Genomic DNA, 26,557 nt, shown 5'->3' on the forward strand with positions numbered 1-26,557 from the left:
AATTTACTAAGGGTCAAGAATCAAGGTACAATCTACTCCAAAAATCTATAAATTATTGACTTTGTTTAAATGTATATACACAAAGATTATAAACAAAGTTCATATGTGTTTATAAATTATAAATTTAGCTTGTCAGAGGCACCATAAAAGCAGAGAAAGATTCTCATTCTTCTAGATGCTCACAGAATATTGTTCATTCTTTTACTGTAGCATTTGCAGAGTTGTATTATAATTTATCTGTTTCCTCCCACAAGATCTTTGTTCCTTAAGGAACTTAGTGTTCCATTTAATGTTTGATCAACAAATGGATACATGAATGAACAGTGAGTAAATGGGTGAATGAGACTGTGCAAAGCAATCTTGCCACAATCTAGGTACATGTGCTATATTCAGCCTGAGTTTTACTCAAGCCTAGCTTATTCATTTCAAGTAATATAATTCCAGAGTTAAGTCCCATAAAAGTACAAGTTCCAAAAGTTGCTCTTTAACCACACACACACACACACACACACACACACACACACACACACACACACTTATTCTTAGTGATATATAACTACCCCTATCTCTCATCTCTCCCTCTCCCTCTCTCTCTCTTCTGGTATGCAAAAAAGTTTAATATTTAACAAAAGAAAACAATATGGCTATGTTAGTGTATCCCTTAAACCCACATAAACCTGCACACACATATGAAAATGAAAGGCTCGAAAGAGATGAAGGCATAATGCACTGAATTGCATAATTCCCTAAAGTATATAAGAAGGGCCTGACTTTGTTAACTTTGTATTTTTATTTGAACTCTGAAATACAACTAATTTGTATCAGTAGGCACATTCTTGCTCCATATTTTGATATTCGTTTATCTTTATAATTCTAATGATGGCTACAATTTACTAAGTTGCCAAAGACATTTCAGACAGAAAAAATCTGTATTGAAAAAGCAGAAGCATGTGACCTTTCACAGTAAATGTTGCTCCTGGAATTAAAGAGAAAGAAAAAAAACTGTAACCTCAGAGTTACAGTGATAATTATGTTCAAGAAATGAATTCCTGGAAAGCAAGATTAAATAAGAATGAATAGAAATCCTATCAGTCACAGGAGTAATAAAACACAGATTAGCAAGCTGTCTCTTCTAAATAAGACAGTGTGGCAGTGGCAGTGGCACCAGAATAAAGTGAACCTTTAAATCCTGAGAGGAGTTCAAGAAAAATGAGGTCTCTGTCCAAAACCTAATTGGAAAACGCTTATCAAACAAGAGATCGGAGAACCAAGAAAGCTGATCTTAGAGCAGGCCCTTGCCTATGCCTTGTTATTTCTCTTCTGGTCAACCCATTTCGATTCTGTTTTCATCATCTATGTTCACTGAACTAGTGTTTATACCAGTTGTTTTCCAGGTATGCCTACCTCTGAGGAATCAAAAAATGAAACTCTTTTGGTAGACTCACGGCCGAGACAAAAGAATTCTCCCTGGCATTATAATACTTACCCTTATTCTACCATGAGTACAAACACTTAGCCTAGTTTCAATGTCAGGCTGCATTCCTCTCGCATGGAACACCCATTGCTCGAAATGTCTTATTTGCATAATGTACTCTTCGCTGATAAAATTTAGAAATGAAACTCAGTTGAAAACCAAAGAAGAGTTTACAGCCCTCAGTTCTCATTCTTAAAATACAGCTATGCAACTCCATGACCGGGGAAACAGAATGTACATGTGGAAACCATTAAATTACATTGGATCTAATCTAAAGTTGGATCCAAGCAAGTATAAAATAAATCAAAATCAGAATGACTGTAGAATTCTACAGTCAGTGACACGTGCTGGGCTATATCACCTATAGAAAATATGGCAGGGATATTCTAAGAAGCCCAAACTTCAAAACTCCATAATCAAAACAAAAGAATATGTTATACCCTGGGCAGTTCACCATGCTGCCCTTTACTAGTTTGAAGAAGGGGGAATCCAAACCAAAGCATCCAAGAACTGCTGACCTCGTATCCAGATGCATTACAAGTTAACAATTACAACCGTTTCCACGGTTTCAGGACATCACCTGTCAGGGGTAAAGGGTCTAACTCTTCAACAATTGATCTTTCAGTCTGATGGAACTTCTTTCATGTTGAGTCTTAAGAGGAGATTCAGTTCACTTCAAATACTCATAAAGATACAATATGTTCCAGACACTCAATATCTTGATTAATAAATCAGAAAATTATGTGCCTTCATCTTTTAAAACATTTCAAAAGCTTTATAATTCACAGGAATTACAATGGACCATGATCCTTTCGAGAGGAAAATGGCATGGAGAAAACCAAGTAGAACAAAAACACTGCTATGTAGCTTTTAATGATCAGAAGACATGTGGAAGTTTGCAGGGTTAACCTCAGGTGAAAATCGCAAAATGACATCTTGGTCTTCTCAATCTCCCCCTCAGTAATTCTCCCCTTCTCCACTTCTTAGAGAATGCCTTCCTCTCTCCTTCAAGAATCCTGCACCTTTGTATTGGGACCTTCTCTTTTCTCATCAACTTAAGACATTGCCCTGGTCTCTGGTTGGGATGGCTTCCTTGTTTGCTCAGGGAGAATGAGCCAAAAGAGGAGAGAGGCAAAGTCTGAGGAGGGCCTGGTAGCCAGTCATCATTTGCTGCTTCACAGACTAGGCGTTCACCTGCTTGTGCTTCCTCTGGACAGGCCTTTGTTCTCCTGTCTTCCCTCTGCTACGACTCTTCTCTGTCTTTCCTCCTTACTCCTCAGACTCATCCTGCCCATTAAACTCTCTCTCTGCCTTTCTGTTCTGACACTCACATTTGGTTTTGATGTGCTTTCCAGCACATTTGGTCTTGCCTTTGTCACTGGGTAGCTGAAGGAGATTGTAATGTTGTGATTCTTTTTATTTAATGTGATAAAAAATATATTTATAGTGCTTATGTTATTTTGGGTCTTGACAAAAAATTATCGATACAATGCATTTTTTACTAATAAAATCATTATAATTTATAAATATTACTATAGGGAAGTTGGGGATAGACAAATGTTATGGGTTCTTTTTAGAGCTTGTAGTCATTAAGCAAAATTGTTGAACTAAGATCTAGATCACCTTATAGGAGGAGATTACATATATATGGCTAAGAATAGAAAAATGAGGATTTAAAAAAATCAACATGAGTATAGAAGGATGAAGGCCTCATTTAAAGTTTATATGAGGAAGCCTGAGGGACTTAGCCAGTGACTGCACCAATATTCAATAATGTGACATGCCTGCCAAATAAAGCCCATATCAGCCAACTGGTGATAAAGGCCAGCGCGATCAAATCTCTAACTGGCGTTAGCCCACGTCTGGGGTGTCGATAGGTTTCTCAAAGGAATTCAAACATCTGATGGGATAATTCAACAAATAATATGCGAAGTCAATACCCATATCAAGACTCCATAATTCTCCTTGAGACATTTTCAAAGTGTAACAATAAAAAAAAGACAGCTTCATGAGGTCCGCTTCTGGTCAATTTGGATTGGAAAGAAACTAATTTCCTTTACATCCATTTTGTTGAAAATGACGTTTATAGTTTTTCTCTAGGAGTACTGGCTTTAGTTCAAGGAACATTCTTCCAAAGAAAATATTCTGACTTCCTTCCCCACCATTACCTAAAAACTGACCAAATCAGATACAGTACTTATTGTAGAGAATAAAGCAGCACCTGGGTTGATTAAGTACAAGGTGAATCCAGGCATTACAGGTCAATGAATTCCTTTTCTTAAACATTATTTTGTCACAAATAACTGCAGTATTTACTCTGCAATGACTCATTCCCACACATGCACACTTTGAAAAGAAAATCAAGAAGTTTTCCATCATAATTCATACCCACTCCATTCTGTCTGTATATTCTGCTCTGAAAGAGTAATCCAACAGTCATAATACTCTTCTCTGTCCTTTGAAGTGCACATGAAAAGTCGTTAAGAAATCAAGCAGCTTCTGAATAAGGGACCAGGATGGATGGCTGGAAAGAACCAAGCGTCTACACTAGGAACCCTCCATTTTCTCATCTCAGACCTATCCTTCCCTCCCTGGGGCACTGGGTTGTTTGGCCCTCAGAATTCATTACTCTAACAGAAAAGTCTAGCAGCAAAATGAAGTTTTCATTCTAATAATGAAAATAATCAAAACACCACAAACATATATAACTAGAGTGTGCATACTACCTTTCGATCTCTTAGAAAACACCTATTCTTGTGTCTCTCCAAGGTGTTTGTGAGGTCACACTTAACTAAGCTTATCATACCAAGGAGTGAGACCGTGTACCGAGCAAAGGGAGTGATTTCTGATTTATAACTAACTTTGTCACTTGCCGCTCAGTAATTTTAGGTGAGCCAATATTGAAAGTGATCGAAGAAAAAAGCGAAAGTCAAAATCTTTAAGGAATAAACTGTTTCCGTTGAGGATGAGACCAGCCCTTGACCTACATCTGTCTTTAGTTCGCTACTTTCCTACTCTGAAGTAAAATACAAAGAGAAATTATGTAAATAAATGTTAATTTGATGAGATTAATAAGGTTACTCAAACCAATATTTAGAAGGAAAGTAGCAGAGTGATAAAGGACACTGGCTTTGGCATTAAATACCTCCAGTTTTGTAGCACTGCTACTTGCTAGTTTGGGGACCTAAGCAAGACATATTACTTAATGTTTCAAAGTTTGAGGATCTGCATTTGTAAAATGGAATATTAATATTCGCGTGGGTTTGAATTGAATTGAGAGAATGACCTTTAAATACTTGCAAAATCTTTCACAAGGCACTTGTTCTTTAAAAGTTGCTCATTTATGTTATAACTATTTGGTGATTATTTTCCTTAAGAGAACTTTAGAATACTAGAGGTAGTCGTAGGAATGAATAGTAGTATCACAGCTAACAGTTATTGAGCCCTACTTTGGACCACACACTGGTTCTACTGTTCTTGAAGCTTTTACATGTATTATGAGTTACATGTATTGGACTCTTTATCTCCTTTCTTCCCTAAATTAAATGCATTTCCTCCTGTAAAAGTGAATACTTATACACATATATAAATACGTATTTGTAAGTCAAATGCATATTAAGAAAACCTCAATCAAAATAAAACTGCTTTCTTAAGTTGAATCATGTCCAATAACAAATATGAAAATCTCATCTTTTATAGTACTAAATTATATATGTATTTATGCTGATATAATGCCTTCCTTTTTCTGATTCTAGTCAATTTATTTCTCTTTTTGCTTTCTTAATTTTTTTTTTTTTTGGTTATACATCAGTTTGATTTTTTAAAAATTCATACAGAAGACTTCTCTGTAAATCTAAAATTAAAAAGCATGCATTCACATAGTAGCATGATTTAGAATACTAGGAATTAGATAAAGTATATACTAAATTGACACCAGAAATTGTTCTTCTAAAAATCAGCATTATCTTGTCCTCCTCTTTTTAACAATCTTTATCAAACTGGTCATGGTTTTTCATATTCTTTGACAGTTAATTCTAATATCTACAGCAAAATAATATCACAGCAAAACATTTTTTACCTTAACCTCATCCTGCTGCGGTCTGTATATTTATTCTTCTGTTTCTGTTAAAGAAAGATAATAATTGGACCTTACCCTTTTCTTCTTTATATCTCTATCTTGTTGCTATCTGACAATGCTGTTCTACATATTTTTCCTCTTATTCCTGCTTTTTTAGGTCAATTTTATTAAGAGACTTCACAAACGAAAACTAAGTTATGTGTGAATCTTTTCAGTTTGGAGGATCAACTATCTATATAAAAGAATTATAATTCAATTATTGTAGGACTATCTTTTTTTACATTTCAAATGTTTGACTAATATGCTTTCTGTTCTTTAAAACATTTGGATAAAAGGCCTGAAAACATATCACTGCCAACACCATCTTCTAAAAACCATCAAGCTTTATAGTTTCTCATAAAGACTGTGACCCAAGGCAGGACTTTGCACTGCATATTTTTACAAAGATACTAATTCCCAAAGCTCTGTGTGATCGAAATACCATTTGTTGTCATTTGTCTTCCCTTCTTTTCCCCAGAGAGAAAGCTCAGTTGCTTTTCAAATTACTTATCTGTATCCCAAAAGCATAACACAAAATGAAATTAATGTTAGAAATTTAATGATTTAAATTTACTGATTTTTTTTTTGCTAAGTTTTTCTTAGAAATTTTTAAGTTGCTTTTCCTCAATTCCTTAGCTCTATAAGAAAAACAGCTGAGCCTAATGAAATGTTAATGAGCAATTATTTAATTTACTTCACACTGAATTCACTTTTCCGGTTTTCAAAACTATTACGAAGGTAAAAGAAATATTTTTAAAGGTTTCCTTTTTAAAAAATCCAAGTTCTTTTTTAAATTAATTAATTTTTTTAGGGAGTGATATTAAGTCAATACGTTTCAAGTATACAATTAAGTTAATTTAAATAGGACAGCAATTCTTTCCATTATCAGTGATTTGGGGGGAATTATTGAAAATGATAGAAGTGGAACTGAAAAGGGGTCTAGAAATTACAACATAAAATTTAGTATTCTCTTCTAAAAGTTTATGCAATTTGTAAAGTTTAGTTTCTAAGGGTTTATTTATGAAATAATAAAATATTCTCTAAGGCAGACACAGAAGAATAAACAAAATATATTTTTAGGATAGGAGTTAAGTGATAATAGAGCCTAGAGTCTTTTCATATTTGACCCTTACTTAATAAAATTTTTTGTCATTGATTAAAAAAAAATAATTCACTAGAAACTTTGAAAGCAAAAACACTTCTATGATTTCCTCAATGCCTATAACAGTGCCCAATGTTGAATGAAGAGAAAAGTAATTATTGTTTGCTTCTCTGGCTACTTGTTCTAATTAAGCATTCTCTCGGTTCCAAGGCAATGTAAAAATGAATCCATAAGATGCAGCCAGTCCAGAGGAAACTTCCAGAGAAATGGACACCAGCTTTTGTTCCAGGGGAGACAGAAAATGAGATTATTTACTTGAACAGAGATATTACGTGACTCTGTAGAGTGTCTGTATCAGGTTCAATTTCAGAAGTTGGGGGGGGCGGGGCACTCTGGGGAGGTTATCAATGGAGCGTAAATCAGGAATCACAGGCCTTCACTCTGTAGACAAATAAAGCAAAGGGGATAAGGGCACTCCCCGAAAATCCTTCAGAACAAAAGAAAGGGAGAGGCAGAAAATCAGGAAGTGTCAGTGCCAGGTCTCATGGAGAATATAGGTATTTTCATTCTGGCCAGATATCCAAGAATGTAGCCCAGCCGTATTCTTGCAGAGAGAAAAAAAACGAAAGAAGTAAGTCTCTTCCCAATATTCTATCAGCTAGAAATCTCCATACTTGGCCCTTCTGAATTTCTCTGTAATAAAAACTGATAATTAGGTTTTTAACCTATCTATTGTACCATCAAGTAAAGCCCCTCTCGTGTGGCTTTCATTTATTCAACAGCTATTTAAGTCCACTCTACTGCAGACACTGATTCATCCCACAGGTAGATCAGACACTCAGTGAGAGTTACAAGGCTCTTGCCTCAGGAGTTCACAGTAGAATAGGGGAATATACAAATGTAAACAACCAAGGAAATACAATTTCTAATTCCTGTAATCCATGTACAGAAAAATTTTATATAAGGATTTTTTCAGAGACTCTGACACTGGGTTTTCACTATATGCCCCAATTATGCTCCTACCATGTACAGTTCTAAACCAAGTTATTCACCCAACAGTGAAACCAAAGTATTAAATTTCAACATCTAATGTGGACTGTTAATTTATACATAGTGGTATGTTCCTTCATTCATTCTTTCATTCACAAAAAGTGAGCATGCTCCATACGCCAGGCATTTTACTAGGGTATTCAGTGACGAGCTAAATCAAACACAGTCCTTCAGTGTGAAATCCCAACTACTTTGTGATGAAGAGAGGTAATAAGATATGACCAAGCCTGGAGGGTAAGGCAGGATTCTCTGAGGAAGTGATACTTGGCATGAGACTCAGAATATAGAATTTTAAACTAGGTTAAGGGATTCAGGGCAGGATGATGGACAGGAAGTTCCCATGCAAGGAGAAAAGCATGTGCAAAAGTATTACGGGAGGGCGGGTGAGGATACAGACATGGAGGGCGGTCTCTATGCAAGGCCCCAAGGCAGAGCGCAGAGTCCAAGGGCAACAGTGGCACCAGGTAGGGCTGAAAGGTAGTTAGGTCCCAGGTCACTCGGGACCTTGGGAAGAATTTGATGAGGTGAGGGTAGGAGATGAGTGGACAGGGTATTAGGGAAAAAAATGTTCAGAGATGTATTTTGAGATAATTTTGTCTGGAGAGTAGAGAAAAGCCTGGAAAAAGCTCATAGCGAAAATGCATCTGGGGAAAAATCACCAAAGCTTTTTTTTTTTTTTTTTTTTTTTGGCATGAGTTTAGACTAAAGCTATTGGGACTATGATGGTGCCAACAGAAATGGAGAGAATTCGATTGATATAAAAATATTTAGAAAGTTAAAAACTAAGACAATTGGGAGAAAGAAAGGGGTTTATCAAAAAGACTCAGATTTTTGACAACTAGAATATTGTAGCTATCATTCACAAAGATAACAAACAGAAGACAAAGCAAGGGTCTAGGGCCAAGTTTGGGGCTGTGGAAAGGGAATGTTTGCGAATTTCACTCTAGAGGGCCACTGTGACATCCAAGAGACTAACATAGGGGTCTGTTTCTCAGAAAAGAGGTCTAGGCTGGAAACATATTTATGTGAGTATGAACGTTTTTGCCTGAAGAGAGGATATAAGAGAAAAACTAAGGCCAGTTCCAAAAATTTCAGGAACCTCAACATTTTAATGTCCAAAGAGAAGGGAATGAGCTGCCTAGGAAGCTGAGCAAAAGTAGAAAGAAAAAAGAGAGAGTAGTTAAGGGAAGAGAATGTGTCGGGAAGGAGGGAGAGGTCAGTATGCTCAAAGACTATGTGGATGTCCACCTCCTGCGGTGACGACTGAACCGTTTCTACCGCGTTTAGCAAAACAGAGGTCACGTGTTACTCGTTAGAGCCTTGTTAATGAGTGGGGTGTGGGAGTGAGACTTTCTGAAACAGACTGAGTAGTGAATGGGGGGAGGGCCGTGAGAACACAATGGCGGCGAATACGGGCCATTTCTTTGGCGATGAAGGAACTGGGAAAGATCAAAGTTGTTATTCGCAAGAGAATTTGAGAAAAGTAGATTTGTTGTCTATTTTGGTTCGCTTTTTATGGTTTGGTTTGCTTGTGATTTGTTTTCTTGGAGATACCTGAACATATTTCAAAGTAACTGGGAACTCTCAAGCAAGCTGAAAGAAGCAGTTTGACAGTGTTATTCTGAGAAAGCCCGTGGGTTGAGATCAAGTAAAGCGGGAGGATCATTTCATAAACTATATAAATGTTTAACCAATATACTGTGTACTTGAAACTAATAATAAAATAAAATTGAAGGAAAAAAAGAAAGAGAACAGGATGGATACTGGGTACAGGTGGATTATACGCTAGGGATGCAGAAGCAGAGGGCTTCCATTTGTACCTATGTGTAAAACAGTGAGTGAGGTCACTTGTTCAGAGCAGATCATTTGCTGAAATAGCCAGTAATAGAAAGGTAAAGGGAGAGTAGATAAGATTCGCAATTGTATTGAGAGTAATGGGAGATTTTATTAACCAAAGAAACATAGGAGGATCACGGGAGCATCGAGAGTCCAGCGGAAACAGGTGGTTACATATTTCCAGTGGAATCAACCTGCCATGTTCTGAGACTTCAACACCACTGACACGCATGAATAATGCACATCACCGGGGTCATGCAGGAATGAGGTTTTGCCTTTTGAACAGAAAAGCAATGGACAAGAAAAGAAAAGCGATGTGTTTGAAATAACAGAACTCTGAATCGGATGGAGGGAAAGTGATACAAAGAGAGACGTGATGGCCTGGGAGACAGGACAGCTGTCAGCGAACTGGAGCGCTTGAGGAGGGTGGAGAGACCGCCATCGTGCAAAGAACTGCACCAATGAGCTTGGTGGGCCAGTGGTGGTTGTTGGCTCTTAAGATGCTTGCATTAGTGATCTGAGAGACAGAATGGGCTGGGGTGCTGATGACATCCAGAAGGCATGTGTGGGAATAGAACGGTGAGACAGAGTGAAGAGAAGGTCTCTGAAAACGACTAGTAGGTCAAGGAACCAAGGAGAGAAGGTTCTGACAGATTATTCCCATAAATGCTGCAGTCCCCCAGAACGATGGCTGCCCTGAGGGGGAAAGGAAGCCAAAGATCCAGGTACCAGTAGCTTAGATAAGTGATGGGGAGTGGCCAAAAGGTCTGTCGATGACTACAGCAGAGACCGTCCATGTAAGACAGTATAGTGAAACAGCCTCAAAGTAGCAGATTTTTTTAAATGAATGGATTTGGGAATAATGATCTCAAAGCAGCGCCGAGAAGGTACATATCGACCATATCTCCAAGTCTGTTTCCAGAATAACACTTAAACCAATGTTATTCTTCTCTAACAATCAAATTATACTTGTAGTCAAAAATTTTATAGAGTTGACTGAAAGCACCAAATATCAAAATTACCTTAATTCCTGTTGTAGGGGAAGAATTAACTATTGCTTATGATTCTCAGTGGAGGAATCTGACCCTTAACAGAAAGGCCAAACATTCTGTCACAACTTCTCAAGTGTTCCATGAAAGCAGCCATTGACAATGCATAAATGAAGGTGAGATATTTTGAACCTGATCTGTCCCACTCCTACATCCATTGTTCAATTCATTCAGGACTCAAGTGAGAAAACGAAGAGGCTTTGGGTTGAAAAATTAACTATTACTTCTTTCAGATGTAAGAATAAGTAAAATCAGCCAAAAGTTCATGATTTTCCTTTCCCCTAAAAGAAATAAAATTGAAAGCAAGCACTCACCTGAACATATAGTTCTCTGAGTTCATACTGAAATTTCTTGGGATCTGTAGTAATTGTCACTGGGCCAATTTCTGTGAAGATAAAAATGACATAGGTAAATAAACAGTAACCAAGGGCATTAAAGACTCTCATGTGCTGTTTTTGCAAATACCTTTTCACTGTGTGCTACGTGGTTATTTATTAATAACAGTCTGCAAAACAACAAAGAATAACTTACAATTTGCTGTAAATTATGCGTACGTAAAAGAGGATTTTCAGCAACAGAGTAATCAAAAATGTCACAAGAAACAGGGTCAGGAGACTCCAGTTTCAGTCCCTTTTTACTGTCACCAGTCAGTACATATTTACTGAACATCTGCTTTGTTGCTGGGCTCTAAATGAGTCACTTGTTCATCCTATGATTCTGTTTTCTCAACAATAAATTGTGTGTCTGCAACTTTTCTGTAAGTCCAAATTCATTCCAAAAAAAAAAGTTTAATACTAAACAAAGAGAAAACGAATCACCTTCACTGCCTGTCCCACAGAGTTTTTAAGAACGTGCAGAAGCACAGATATGAGGACGTTGAAAGTTCAGGAGCCAGCCCCTATCACTTCCTGCCCCATGGCCGGGGTTAATGTCCACCGCTATCACCACTCTCCTGAGCTGGCTTTCACCACCATGATTACCTCTGGCGTTGCTTCTACCCTCATAACTGCCCTGAAGTACTGTGCAAACCACTCTTCCAATGGGAATAGGTTGGGGCCACAACATTCACTGGAAAAGCAGAGGTCAGGTGGAGACAAGGAGCCCAGATTCCAGTGTGGGTTAAGTTGGCAATATATTTTTTGTAGAATTTAGCATGTCTACAGTAAACATTTTAATCTACAATCATCTTTTTTTTTTTTAATTAACCTTTTAAGTGGACAAGTGGCCTTTACAGGTATCAACTACTTTCCCCAGGAAATATCCATATATTTAAATAATAGTATTAATTCATCTGAGTATCATGTGCACAGATATACCATCTTAAAGTCTCAGGATGAATGAAAAGTTTTCTATTCTAGCTAATGAAGATACAGGCTGCATTCAAAACTATAATGTGCAACTGCAGTACAAAATTATAAAAATACTTAACATTTAGTTTTTACAAGACATTCTCTAGCTTCAAAGGAAGACTGCAAGAAAAAGACTTTATGATTTCATAGGATAATAATTAATTAGCCAGGCCTTGTATAATGTGCTAAATATGATACAAAAAAACAGTCTGTAGGATTTTAGAAATAAAAGAAGCACAATTTGTCTGTCATTACCCATGCAATTTTTCTTAGAAATAACATGAAAAAATGTCTCCATCCTTCATCCTTCATAGACACCTTGCACTATGCAAAAGGAATGGAGAGGCAATTGGAGAAACTGTGTGAAAATGCAAACATCGACATTCCATACAAAGCAGAACAGTCATTAGCTGTGTAAAAGTCAGGTCCCAAGTATATGGAAAATCGGCGAAGGCTACTCCCTCAAGACTAAACAAAGGCATACTTTGCAAAGGAATGTAAAACAGCAAAGAACATGCCAGGCAGTTACACTGACATATAAATTGTCAGCACTATTGTCGAGCCAAGCTTCTATGTTCTTACATAGCATGATACTGAAATAATTCTAGAATTTAAAACTCAAGCAGTAGAAAGGACTACAAAAAATGCAAGAAAAAAATAATTACATAGGAATCAAAAATGCATACATGAAAGAACATTCCCATTAGTAATAATTTTTAAAAATAGCCTTGGATCTGTGCCTGTTCTTGAAGGTAGACACCAAGGAATGCTATTAAAATAAGAGAATCGACTAGCCTTCATTTCGTTTTTCCAGAGACTCAAATATCCACCTGTTTTCAACAAAGATAGGAAATCTCTCTTGCAGCTCATTAATAAACATTTTTGCAAACCATACTGGACAGCTGAGATAAATCTTTTATCAGTTATGAGAAACACTTAGGAGAGGTAAGGGCTTGCCGAGCTGCCATATCCCTCCCAGCTGTAAGTATCCTTTCCAGCTCCTTGGAATTGAGTGATATGACGATTTGGCAAAATCAAGCGCCCTCCTTTCACAGCTTGCTTCCATCCCAGCCTTTCTTTTCACTTAACAGAGCCCTGTGCCAGTTGTGTTATGAGCAATTTCCTCTTCTCTTCCTTGTTGCTTGTGTCGGTTTCATCCCCTGCCAAGCCTTTGATGACATGCAGCAGGTAAAACTCTGTCCCCTCTTCCTGCCTGAACATGGTCCTCTGTTGGTTATAGAATTAAATGAGAATTCGCCAAGGCATCCCAGGCTTTCTCTTCTATTAATCCAATCTTCAAACTTCATCAACACCCCTTATGTAGCATGAAGCTACTGTGCTTCCTCACCGCCCCCGTGGCCATCCCCACTGGCTTTTGCTGGCCCCTACACCTCTCAGTCTATCGAGCCTGATTTAAGTCCTATCCCCTTGAATGTTTGGCCTTTTCTCCAATTTGCTTTAATGTTGTTTTGATAATATTTGTATAACAAAACCATGGGAAGAATGAAGGTGCATAACATTTAACAGAATTCAGAGATCATCTCCATTTTATTCAATTAATTTTACCTAGTTGTTTATATAAACACACACACACACTGCACACACATCAAAATCAAACAGAATCATCAAGCCAGCAGAAGCATGAAAGATCATTTCGTTCATCCCTCTTTTCTACAGACAAGAAAATGTGAGGTCCAGAGAAGATGAGATTGAAAAACTCTGGCAGTGAAGAAAGAGGTTAAGATATCTGAAAACATTTCTACACTGAGTAAGCTACGTAGCTAACACTCCCTGTTTTCCAAGATCTCCATTCTGTCAATGATTATATCGCTACTAACTTTCTCCTCCTTTCCCCTGGACCATGGCATGTTCAGAGTGCCTAATTTAATGAAAAGAACATCTAAAATTCTTTATTGTCAAATGCCTGGATAATCTAATAGACCAAAAAAAAAAAAATCCTTCTTGCCTAGTAGATATTATAATTAAACACACAAAGAAAGCTACTGGAAAATTCCTTCTCAAATCTATTTAACAAATATATATTGAGCATCTAGTATACTGTGGTTGCCACTGGTAACACAAGGTTGAACAAAACATAGACCTTGCCCTTAAAGTCCGGATGGTCTGATAGAGAGGATAAAACTGTAAATATGTAATTACGATACGATGCAGTAAGTGCAGAAATAGAAGAAAGGAAAAGGTAGTGTGGGAGCACTAATTCATATAAAGAATTTTTTTTTTCAGAAAGAATTGAGATTTCAAAAAGGAGATGAAAATTTAGGATTTCAAATTAGAGAAATCGAATGTTATTTACTAATGCTAACTTATTTTTAAATTCTGTATATCAAGTTGACCAGGCATTCTCGTACTCTATCAAACTACTGTTCTTACCTATAACTATATCTGCAAGTATTTCTACTTTAGTAGTCAAGTTATTGATGCAGATAATCAACTGGTACAACTTTCCACATATAGCATATTTTAATATCTTAAAAAGCAAAAGAAACATTAAGGTAACATGTATTATGACAAATGTAAGAAATATGTCATGCCTTGGAGGATCACTTTTGATTTTAATAAAATAGCATTATCTGAAACTCTAAGGAAGTCTTTCCTCTTTTCATTAATTTTGTTATTGTCCGTTTCCTAGTGATTTATCAGATGGCTTGAACTTATTGCCAGCATCTCAGCCATTGTTCTCTTAATCTGAGTTGCTGGATTGTATTTGAGAAAATAATGGAAAGAAATGCACAATGTCGTAGTTTCTTTCACTGCTTCACTTGGCAAGATTGATATCCAGTTCTTCACTTCCTTTTTCCTTTCCACTAACAGATTTCTGCTCCTTAGAGTTTTTCTTCCCTCAGAGTGGTGGTTCCTTGATAATAAGAAAAATATTTACTGCTGCTTGCTGGGGTCTAAGCACTGCCTGTGCATGATTTGATAACAGTGCTCAGAATTTCTCTTTTATTTTTAAATATTTGTTCTTGGCCTTATATTTATAGTTACACATAAAAATGTGAAAAGTTAAAATGAGAACCCCCATGCCACACTATTAAGTAATCGATATTAGTAAAACATTATAGAAGAATCGAAGACATATAATAATAACAGGGCCTGCCGTAATGAAAATTTAAATACAGTGGAAAACTTTAAAAATACCAAGCTATGAAAAGTTAAAAAATTTAATCGAGTATCTGAGAAGAGCCAAGTAATACCGATACAGAGGAACAGCAAATGTTCTCAGTGTCAAGAGAAGACGGAGACACCCCCGAGCTCTAGGAAAACACACAGAGAAGGTATCAGTGAGGAGATGACCTCCGAGCTGGGACCTGAAGAGAACAGCAGGTTGGCAGAGGGTGACATCAGAGCAAAGAAATTCCAGGTACTGGGACACAGCCTGCTCAAAATCCATTCAGTGAGCTGACGTTCAACATAACATGTTCTGCTCTCTAAAAATCCTACTCTCAATTAGACACAAATTAATTATAATGTCTCCTACGTATGAAGTTGCTAGTATAAATATACATATTCAAAATATTATTTAATGTTTTGAAAACATTAAAGTTATCAACATAAAAATTAGTAAATTGTATTTCCTGCTTTGGGATGCTACAGAAAATCAGGTTAATAATTATATTTACTTTTACTGTTTTCAATTTAATCTACAATATACTCTTTCCAGATTTCTCTATCCTCATTCAATTATAATGTTGCTGTCCAGCACCATTTTTACATGATCTGCATCTAAACCACAAAAACAGAACTGTTTCCTGATTTTGAGCTGAGCTGATGCCAAATACATTTCAGGACTCATTTAATTAACTACATTCTTGCTCACATTAAACAGGTAATTTTGAAGACCACTTAAAGGCCCTTAATGATTGTTTTGACATGAAGTGATGAATTTGGTGTGTTTTATAAAATCCAGGTCAATGATGAATTCATGCATAGCAATGTTAGCTAATATTGATTAAAAAGCATTCTGCTCCACTATCCAAAGAGATTATTCACTTAACAATGAGTTGTATGATAACTGTAAACATATGCATTTAACAGAATTACAGACAACATATGTATAATGCAAGTCATTCCAGTTGGACTGCTGAACAGGATATAGAAAAATCATGAACATGAATTCAGCAATGTTACACAGCTGTTTAGAACAGGAAGCAAAGAAGAATGCCTTAACAACTGCCACAGGATCTGAGGTATATCGAGTAGGATGTTATTGCTTAGACTGGACCCTGGCCAGGGCTGCAGCGAATGCTCTTGCAAAAACAGCCGTGGGATTTTCAATGGCCAACAAAGTTCAGACTCGCCATTTTACCTGTAATCCATTACAAAATGGCATTTTAACATCAAAATATATCCGCGCATTGGTAAGGCTGACTCAGAGAGATAAGAAAATATGATATTTTAAGTCATGCTATTTAATAAAGTTTAATTGACAATCTCTCCGATGCGATCAAAGTACTCTGAAAGTAAAGAAGGAAATTAATATGAGGTACGAGAAAATTTTAAAACTTAAATAATGATATTCTCATAAAAATGTGTTTTAAATTTTAAATTTAAAATATTAGCATTTATTTCAAAGTTTTAATTTTTCTCATAGACAATTCTTTAGTATTAATGATCTTAACAATCCTAAATAAATCCAGGTATCAGTGAGGTTTAAAGGAGAGAAAATTATAAGAGAGGTAAAATGCTGTTGAAGAAGAAAAAAATATGTTTACAAGTCCTTAGAACAGAATCATTAACGTTGTTGAAATGTCCACACGTTAGAACAGACTAGACTTCAGCCCTGATTGTTTCCACAGCTAAACAAATGTATGCAGTCCTTTGATCACGTTTTCAGGAAACATATAATTCAGTGATCCAAAATCATATTTACGAAGAAAACACTTTATTTGCAAAACTACAGGAATCAGAGACATTGCTAAAAATATGATAGATGCTTTCATGTGCCTGTACACATGTATTAATATGTGTATGCTTTTCCCTAAATTCTTGCATTCGTTCATTCGACAAACAGGCACTATATCCTTAAGGTTAGTTCAAGTTGGAAGGAGAAAGCGCAAGCCAAGCAAATACATTTAAAGAGAGGCATCCCTGAGTATAAGAGTCAGAACTATCTGAGTGTGTCTTACAAATTAAAGGGCTGGCGGCATGGATTTAATGACCAATGCAGTTGTAGAAGGCCCTGCTCTCTCTCAAAAGCGCCCTCACCCTAGGACTTAATGCTTTTCAGCCACTGTCTTGAAATAATTTTATCTTTGCACTTGTGTTTTGTAAGTGAAATTCCACGACATGGTGAGACATGCACTCCAGGCTTGGTGGCTTGGCTCATGCGTGGTCCTGCCTCTCACCACCTTCTGGGGATAGGTTCTCCACCACCTGCTCTCCCACTCTCAGACGCCCAGGTCCTACCCAGCAGACCCATTTCTGATTCTTCTGGTTGTCACCATCCACCATCCGCCCCAGCAGGGACCTGGATGTGAGGATGGGGAGTGCTAGGATGAGAAAGCTCGAGCGCTGGCCTCAGCCGGGGCAAGCCTTTCCTGCACTCCTGATCCAGAGACCAATCACCAGAACTGAAATGTAAAGGTCCCCGGGGTTTGCCTATCTGCCAAAAGTTAAGGCAGCAGGGCCATGGGAAGAGGAAACGTCTGGCTCAGCTTCACCAGAGCCCACTTTGGTCCCGTGCCCAGCAGCGGGGGTAATCCAGCAGCCATCTGGACAGAGGCCCAGCATAGACGCATCCTGAAGAGGTACCTCAGGGCCACCAGGGGTCTGCACTTGGCCCACGGGTATTGTGGAGCCCATGGGCGCTCCCTCACAGGCACCATGCCTGAGAGATCTTTCCCTCCTTGCAACCCCATGGCTTAAAGTATCAGCATGAATTTTATCATCTATCTTTGTTTGGCGCAATGCCAGTTTTAAATGCAAATATCAGAGCATTTAACTCATGAAAATTCACTCAAATTATACAGTTCCTACTTCATTGCTGATGCCAGATGGTGCCTCCAGCTGGCCAGAGGAGACACGCAAACCAGATTTAGAAAGGTTGAAGAAGGAACCACTCACTTATAATCTCAGCAACAGCATCAATGTTCCAGGTTTATCATGATGCTGAAATAAGGAGTACTCCTTATTGAAAAACATGAATTTTTTTAATGAAAACAGACCATGGATATATAAAAGAAAGCTAAATATGAAAATATGTATATTCTAGCAAGTTAATTTTAGATTTAATAAATTAAAAATCTCAAAAAGAACTTTTTTGCTTATGTGTGTTTTAGAATACTTAGCAACGATATTCTTAAATTTATTTTGAATAGCACATAAACAACTTAGATCAACAAAAACTGACAGGACAATAAAGGACTTCATAAGCACCAATAACTAAGAGTACAGAAGTGCCAATACACAAATAGATATATTAACTAGTAATAACTAGAAAAGAATTAATAATCTATATACAAAGTAGTATCTAAAGACAAGGTATGTAAAACAGGATTATTTATTTTAAAATATTTAACTTCAATTCATATTTTACAGTAAAATAGGCTCAAAAAGGATTAAATAGTTCAATGTAACCATTACCATTACTTTAACTGAATCTAAATTATAATGTATATCCGATATATAGAGGAATAACATCCTTATTTCAAAGTAATAGAAGACATCACAAGGGAAAAAACTGACAGGCATAAATAAATAAAAATCAAATGAAAACTAAAATTAAAATATATATATGTACACAGATTTGTCAATATTTATGTCACCAATTAAAATAGATTAAAATCTCTACTATCTGAAGAGATCGTTCAATTTATACAAAAAAAAAAAAATGACCAATCACTATATAAAAGGAAAAATCCTCAAAAGGACAGCAAAGAAATAGGACCAGAAGCAAATGTTCATATTTAGTTATAATGAAAGAGATGTAAACTACAGCAAATTTGAAGTATCTTATAAGAAAGAATACAATTTTTTTAAGATTATTATTCAAACCAGTGTCATAATAAACCTGGAATATCTGTACCCTTGGTAAGACCTTAAATGGTTGCCACTTTTGTGAATTTATCATAGTAATGTGTATTATAGGTAAGTCTTAAAAGTATGTTGTGACAAAGTCCTTTTCTTCTTTGTTATGATTCACTGAAAATAAAGACATTGACATTACTAAGATAGCAATAAATAATGTCAAAATAGATATATAGTAAGAAACATAATTATCTAAATAGTAGGCAATTAAACTATTGTTCCATGTAGAAACACAAGTAAATGTTTATAGTATAACATTAAATAAAAAGGCAAAGCAGAACTGTGTATACACTTCGATTGCAACTATCTACAAAGAGAGATATGTAGAAGGACAAATTCTAAAAGGTCACGCCAGAGTAAAAATTGATATTTAGAAGGTAGAACAATAAGTATTTTTTTCTTTCTTCAAAATTTTCAAATGATCATACTTTTACTTTAAGAAAAAAAGGAAGAATTTCACTTGATCACATGCACGCTTGGGGGTGCGTTCATGACTTTTGGCTGGGTGTGGTTCTTAATTGATTTATAATGGCCACTGGGGGAAAAACACAGAAATATTCCTCAGCATTAAGGTAGGATAACAAGGAAAGCACTGATTTGACACATTATCTGTTAATGGGGTGAAGTGAAATATTTTAAGTATTTAGAATCTAATCAGAACCGTTATTATCTGGATATAGTATTCTTTTTCAATCTTCTCACTTCAAGTTTTCATCTTTCTTTTAAGTGCACAATTCTTGGCAATGCCATCTTCCTACTGTTATATATTGAATATACAAAGAATCCTTTGAATGAAATAAAACACTCTTCAGGCTTGTAACTCTGAAATTTAATCACAGTCACATTTGGGTTCCCTTCTGCTTATTACACATTTTTATTTTCTCTACACACTCTTGCAATGTTGCGTGTCTGTTCATATACACATGTGGATCTGTCTTGCTTTTTTTCTGTTCACAGAAGAAACACTGGATATATGAAACATCCAGTATAACTGGAAATATGAAACATCCAGTATAACTGGAAATGTTGAACTTAAAACTGAATCATCATTTAAATGAGTATTCATTTTAAATTTAAATACTTCTCCTAATATGAAGAAGTTCAGAGTATTCACCTCAGTCGGTCATTAAAAGCATCCTAGATTTGGAAGTTACTATGGGCTCTTTACGGTCAATGTAGTTAATTACTTTGTTCCACTGCCAATCTTCGCCAAAGGCATTTTCAACCCAAGACAAACCCACACCTCAAACCCATACCTGGTAATGGGAAAGCATCCACACAGAAGCCACCTCGCTCCCTCTCTTCCCATGTCAGCAAAGCACAGCTGCACTTGCAAGGAGAGGCACGTGTGTCCCCACAGTCACCAACGGGCTATGGCACATATCCAAAGCTTTCTATAAACTACAGCAGAGGAACAAGAGACATTCCAGGCACCTCTCTGGTATCAGAGTAATCAGTCCTCTTTTTAAACGGGGTTTCAAAACCTCTGTTCTAAGTTCCCCTGCTTCTCTACTTCACTCTGAAGAACATTCCTGTTAACTGATAATATCAAGCTTTCTCTTTAAAACCTGAACTCCGAAAGGCGGGGGGTTCTTTCTTTGTTGTACAATCTGTACTCAAATCAAAATGCAATAATTAACATGTGTTTTACAGGCATCCATTAATAACAGCATAGACACTGAAAGGGAGATATGTCCAAGTGAAGTTCTCAACCAAACTGATTAATAGTGCTTAGGTTGGTGCTGGTCCAGACCCCACCTGAAAATCTACAGAGCACAGATGAAAAGTGGCATTTGATGTGGAACTGTTCACTAACATGGCCCACATTTACTAAATGTCTGACCGAAGTGGCGGTCTATTGTTTTGGTTAAGAGCTCGGACACTGGAATCAAAACTACTTGAATTAGAATCAAGGCTCTGCCACATGTTTTTTGTTTTCCTTTGTTTTTAATTTTTGTCAAATTTCTTAATCTCAATGACTTTTAGTTTCCTCATCTATAAAATGAGGATAGTAATCATACCCACGCCACAGTCAACCGGGGAGCTGAATGAGGAGAACACGTTGCTACTGCCAGTAACTTTCATGACAATGTCAAAGACGTTATGCTACGTAAAATAAGTATCTCCTATAATACAAAGAACAACTTTTCTCTGAGAGTTAAAAAAAAAAAAAACAACAAACTTTTCTATTGCTTATCTCTACTTAAGATAATTTAATGAATTTAAATTTCCATCTCAAAAAGGTATTAGTAAGGTATAGTCTTATTACGCCATGCCTCCTATACAGTAAGTAAAATTTATTACTCTTTTCCTTATGGTTCCTGGTATTTTATCATAGTTGAAATAGCTTTCTTAATGCTGAAGTTATACATAAGTGTCTCATGATGTCTTCTAGTACCTTTATAGTTTATGTTTTACATCTATGACCCACTGGAAGTTTCTGCTGGTGTAAACCATAAGGTATGAATCCACTTTTTCCAGATGGCTACCCCATTGGCTCGTCATTACTTACTGAAAAATCCATTTTTCCCCATTGATATTACATGCCACTACAACGTGCATATGTATTTTATATTCTTTTCCATTAATCTTTCCCTTCATGCCCTAGAACCAAATTGTCTTAATAATCCAGGCTTAATATGTTTTAACCTCCGGTGGGGCTAATTCCACATCATTACCTTCTTTTTGCTGAATTTTCCTGGCTCTTTGAGCTAGTATATTTTTCCATATCAACTTTAGATTAGCCCATCTAGGTCCAAAAATATATATCCTATAGGTATTTCTGTGGATGTCACATAAATTTATAGAGTGAATTAGGAGAAACTGACAAGATGCTGAGACTTTCCATGGTGTATTATTCCAATTATTACAGTATTCTTTCGGTAACATTAGAAGCCTTTTAAAGTTTTTATTTCCATGTAGAAGTCCACATATTTCTTGTTAAGCCTATTGCTATTTTACATATATTTTTTGATGTTGAAAACTGTTTTTTATTTTTTTTCCCCTCCCATTATATCTTCTAAATGGCTGTAACTCTTTATACAGAAGTTATTGATTTGATATAATAATCTTTTCTTTCACGGCTATCTGGAATTTTTTTCCTTTTTTTTTTCTTTTATTCTTTTCTTTTTTTATTATGGTGACATTGGTTAACAAAATCCAGTACGTTTTGGCTGTACAATTTAGCAGTAAGGCATATATATATATATATATACATATATATATATATATATATATATATATATATATATATATAGTGTTTTTTTCTCTTTGTAAAAATTGTCAGCTGATTCTTTTGATTTCCTGAGTATACAATTATATAAGATGCAAATATTTTCTGATTTTTATATCTCTAAGTTCTTTCTCTTGTCTAAGTGAATTGGTTAGTACTCCAGAACAATGTTAAATAATAATGGTGATAATGAACTTCACTATTTGTTTCTGAAATTAGCAAGAATGCTTCTAATGTTCCCCCATTACTGAATTTGGGACTGAAATAAATATATTTTATCAGGTTAAGAAAACATCTATCTACTCTCAATTATATTAGAGGGATTTCTGTTTGTGGTTAAGTGTAAATATTAAATTTTGTTGCCTATCTCAGATGTATTAATAAAATCATGTACTTTTCTCCTAAATGTAATGTTAATAGATTTCCTTTTATTGAATCATTATGTCTCTGAAATAAACCCCCTTACTCGAGATGTCTGCTAGATTCTGTTTGTCAACATTTTATTTAAGATTTTTGCATAGTTATTTGAATGAACATAAATATGAATGATCTAAAGTTTTCATTTAAGTGCAATCTTTATTAAATTTTGATGTCAATTTAAATTGAAAATGTTACATTTCCTTTTCTTGTTCTCTGAGACAGTTTAAATATCATTGACTTACCAGATAGAAATACTTCTATTTATCCCTTATCTAATTCATTTATTTCTGCTTTTATGGTTTTTATTTATCTCATTCTGCTTTGCATAGATTGATGTTGTTTTCTTCTAGCTTCCTAATTTACTACTCAAAATAGTAAATATATAAATTTTCTTCTAGAAGTTGTTTTACCTATAGACCATAGGTTCTGATATGCTGTTACTGTTTTCCAGACTTTAACAACTTTAGTTTTGATTTCCTCTTTCCATGACCCTGAGAGAAAGATTTTTTAACTTGATGAATTATTGTTTTAAATTTTTTCTATTATTACTTTCTAGTTTTACTGCATTGTGATTAGTGCAGTTTTCCTTGTGGTACTGTAAATGCTTGGTTTTTGTTCATATTCCATGGTCATTTGAGAAGAAGATGCATTCTCTGTTTTTAGGAAACATAGCTTTTATATATTAATTAGATCCATCTTATTATGTTAACTGGGTCTTATAGATTTATGTATTTTTGTCGACTTGATCTGTCATCAACTTTGGAAGAAAATTAAGGCTCCTCCCTCTAAAATGCTTCTGTTTCTTCAGTTAATATTGCTTTGTTTTACGAATGGTACAGAGACATATTTCACTGTGAATGTTTCAATACTCACAAAGAGTTGTTTTAACATTTAAAGTGTTCTATTTGACTTATTTCAGGATTACTTGACTTAAAGTAAACCTAGTCTTATATCATCAAGATCATGACCCTAGCTTGCTTTTAATATACATTTGAAATCAATGTACTTATTTTACCTGCCATTTTCTTTCCCTCTATTGTCCCACTTTTGTAAGGTTAATTATTTCTACTGTCAGCACAACTAATGTTATAGTCTGATCTGTTGTCCTAATCCACATATTTGTTTTACTCTTAGTCAATGAGTTACATGGATCCAGTACTCATAATTGGTATTTATGCTGTAGTTTTCAAAGATATCTCTTGAATGACCATAGTTCATCTTTTAAAAAAAGTCCTGAAGATGTCTCATGGGAACAATAATCGCTGAGTTGTGCGTGTTCAAAATTGTTTGCTATTGCTTTTGTACTTTAACGACATTTTTGCTGGTTATAAAATTCTTGGGTCACATTCTACTATCTTCTATCATTGAATGTGTTATAGAGTAGTTTAAGGTCATGTTAATCTTTTTCTTCTACAAGTGACTTCTTTATTGGCCACCCAAAGGAGTCTTTCATTCTCTCTGATGTTAAGCAATTTAAGTTGGGTAGGTTTTTATGTTGATGGCTCTGAGGCAATTTCCATTGGGTTGTCAACATTTAAACTCAAGTTCTCTTGAATTGATGAGAGTTCACTTAATTTATATATTTAAATATTTACTTTGTCACATAGTTTCCATTTTATTTATTAGCATTAATGTGCATGCTTGATTTCCTTTGCCTGTCTTCTTACAGGTAACATTTTCTCTCTGATCCTTTTAAACACTTTTAAAATTTCTGTTTCATCTTGTTCACTTTTTTCACGTCCTTCCTCTAGATCTTCACTCTGTTTTTGGCAATGTTTATTCTTTCTTATTTTCCTGACAACTTTACTTTTATTTCTGTGATGGTTTTATTTTTCTCTTCTATTTCTTGACCTTTCCACTGTTCACCTACCATTTCTGAGTTCTTGTATTTTTCATTTACAATAAACCCTCATGGAGAAATTTATTTAAGGTCTTGTTTTGCTTTCTTTTGAAATGTATGTCACAATCCCCAATAACCATTTTTGTCTCTTTCACGGCCATATTTTTTTTTCCCATAAGCTTCCTTACCTAGCTTTTGGTTTTTCTCTTCATTTCCTCATTTTTTTTCCTTATTTTTTTCTTTTTGAAAGATCTTGGGCTGGTTCTTTTTTGTATCACAGTATTGAAACTGATGTTTTTTCCTGTACCGGCTGTTTGCTGGAGGTTCACGTGAGGAAATGTCCAGGGACATGACCCTGGATAAGAGCACTTTTTCTCATGATCAAGTATTTTGTGTGTATGTTTATTTATGTTTATTTTCCATTTACATTCCTTCAGCCAATGGACATAGCAGCTGCAGTGGTTTTCTTCACTCAAATACTCTCTTCTCCACTGCAACAGAGCCTGGCCGTTTGCTCAAAGTATGGCCTGTGTTTTGTGTTGTTAGCCCATCACTTTCACTGAGAACCATACAGGGTCTGAGAAAGCCTGCTGTACCTCTACTGGTACAACCGACTTGTCCTGTTATAAAAGGGAGTTCGGACATTGCACTCAGTGTGTGTCCCTCTGTCTTAAAAAAGTCCTCTTTTAGAGCAGTGGCTGCATTCTGTCTCCACTCTTGTCCATTTCTACATCCTACTGTACAATCTCTACAGCTTTGGGAAGAATTTGGGGAGCGGGGATCTGGGGTTTTAGCAGTCTCCTAGTTTCACTATAAATGGATGTTTACATTTTTGTTTCTCATTACCTGTTGTTTTGGATAATTTCTGGGAAAAGGGTGGGATAATGTGACATTACCACATTCAAATCAGAGGTCCTATCCTAACTTCTTTAATTTTTAGTCTTAACAATTGAACAGTCTCAAAATCCACATGTTTTATATGTTTAGGAATTGAGCTGGAAGTACTAAGAAATAATCATAGCCATCTGCTTTCCGTCTGGCACTGTACATATACATACATTTATTTTATTGTGTACTCATCAAAACAGCCCTGCAAGTTGGGTATTATTATCTTCATTTTACAAAGAAATAGCAGAGCCCAGATTTCAACCTGGATCTATCTAACTCTAAAACCCACATTCTTTACTCCAAACTACACTCAAATAAGTTCTTATTCTCCAAAGGTAAATTTTAAATGTTTAATTGTTATAGAAACAAAAGAATTCCTGATTGATTAGATTCTGGCATCATCGCTTTGTTTTGGAATCTAAATTTCTTTAGTCTCCTCCAAATACTTTTTTAAACCACTGGTTACATATAGTAGAAAAAATTTAGAAAAGAAATGGTTGCATGTTATTGAACAAGGACTGGACTTCCTAAACTGTAAAACCACAAAGCCCAACATAACACAACCAATATGCTGTTTGGTTTTGTCCCCTAAGCAACTGACCAAACACCACTATAAATGTGCCTGCCAATGGATTTGACGAAGATTAAGACTGCTGACACACCCCTACCTAAAATATAAACGTTGAATTAATCTAACATAAATAACAAACAGGCGAAAACTCAAGTGACAAAAAAGTTGAGCGTAAGATTACAAATGCTTGGGCAGAACCGACACAATTATTTCATGAACATTCTAAACTTGCTACATGTAAGAAAACGCCAAACATCCCATATTTCAAACACAGTTAGAGACAGAAATGAGCCATTGCTACCACACTTTTCTTGCCATTCAAAACAAAGAAAGCACTGCACAAATCTTCCCTATTTCAGAATAAAGTTTTATTAACAATTCTTAATGGATGTCCTCTAAAGCTGGCATTAAAGGAAGAAAGATCCAGTAGAAGAGCACTGCATTTCAAGTCAAGATCTTGTTTTTACGGCAGTTCTACAACAGTGGTATGAAACTGGACAGGTTACTTAGCTCTCAAAGCTTCATTGCCTCTATGTATAAAACTGACTTGGAAATACCTCTCCTAAGAGTTTCTGTGTGTCT

General features: G+C 35.7%; 1 protein-coding gene across 3 annotated transcripts in view; it reads right to left on the reverse strand.

Annotated features, from left to right (window-relative positions):
* Positions 1 to 26,557, reverse strand: part of HMCN1 (hemicentin 1) — a 460,798-nt gene that overhangs the window by 284,362 nt on the left and 149,879 nt on the right. For all 3 annotated transcript variants that reach the window (XM_039881236.1, XM_039881237.1, XM_039881235.1), the window contains exon 2: positions 10,943 to 11,013. In XM_039881236.1, the coding sequence (XP_039737170.1) occupies positions 10,943 to 11,013 (71 nt within the window). The remainder of the gene's footprint in view (positions 1 to 10,942; positions 11,014 to 26,557) is intronic.

This window comes from Pteropus medius, unplaced genomic scaffold (assembly GCF_902729225.1).
Source record: "Pteropus medius unplaced genomic scaffold, Ma_sr-lr_union100, whole genome shotgun sequence".
NCBI lineage: Eukaryota > Metazoa > Chordata > Mammalia > Chiroptera > Pteropodidae > Pteropus > Pteropus medius.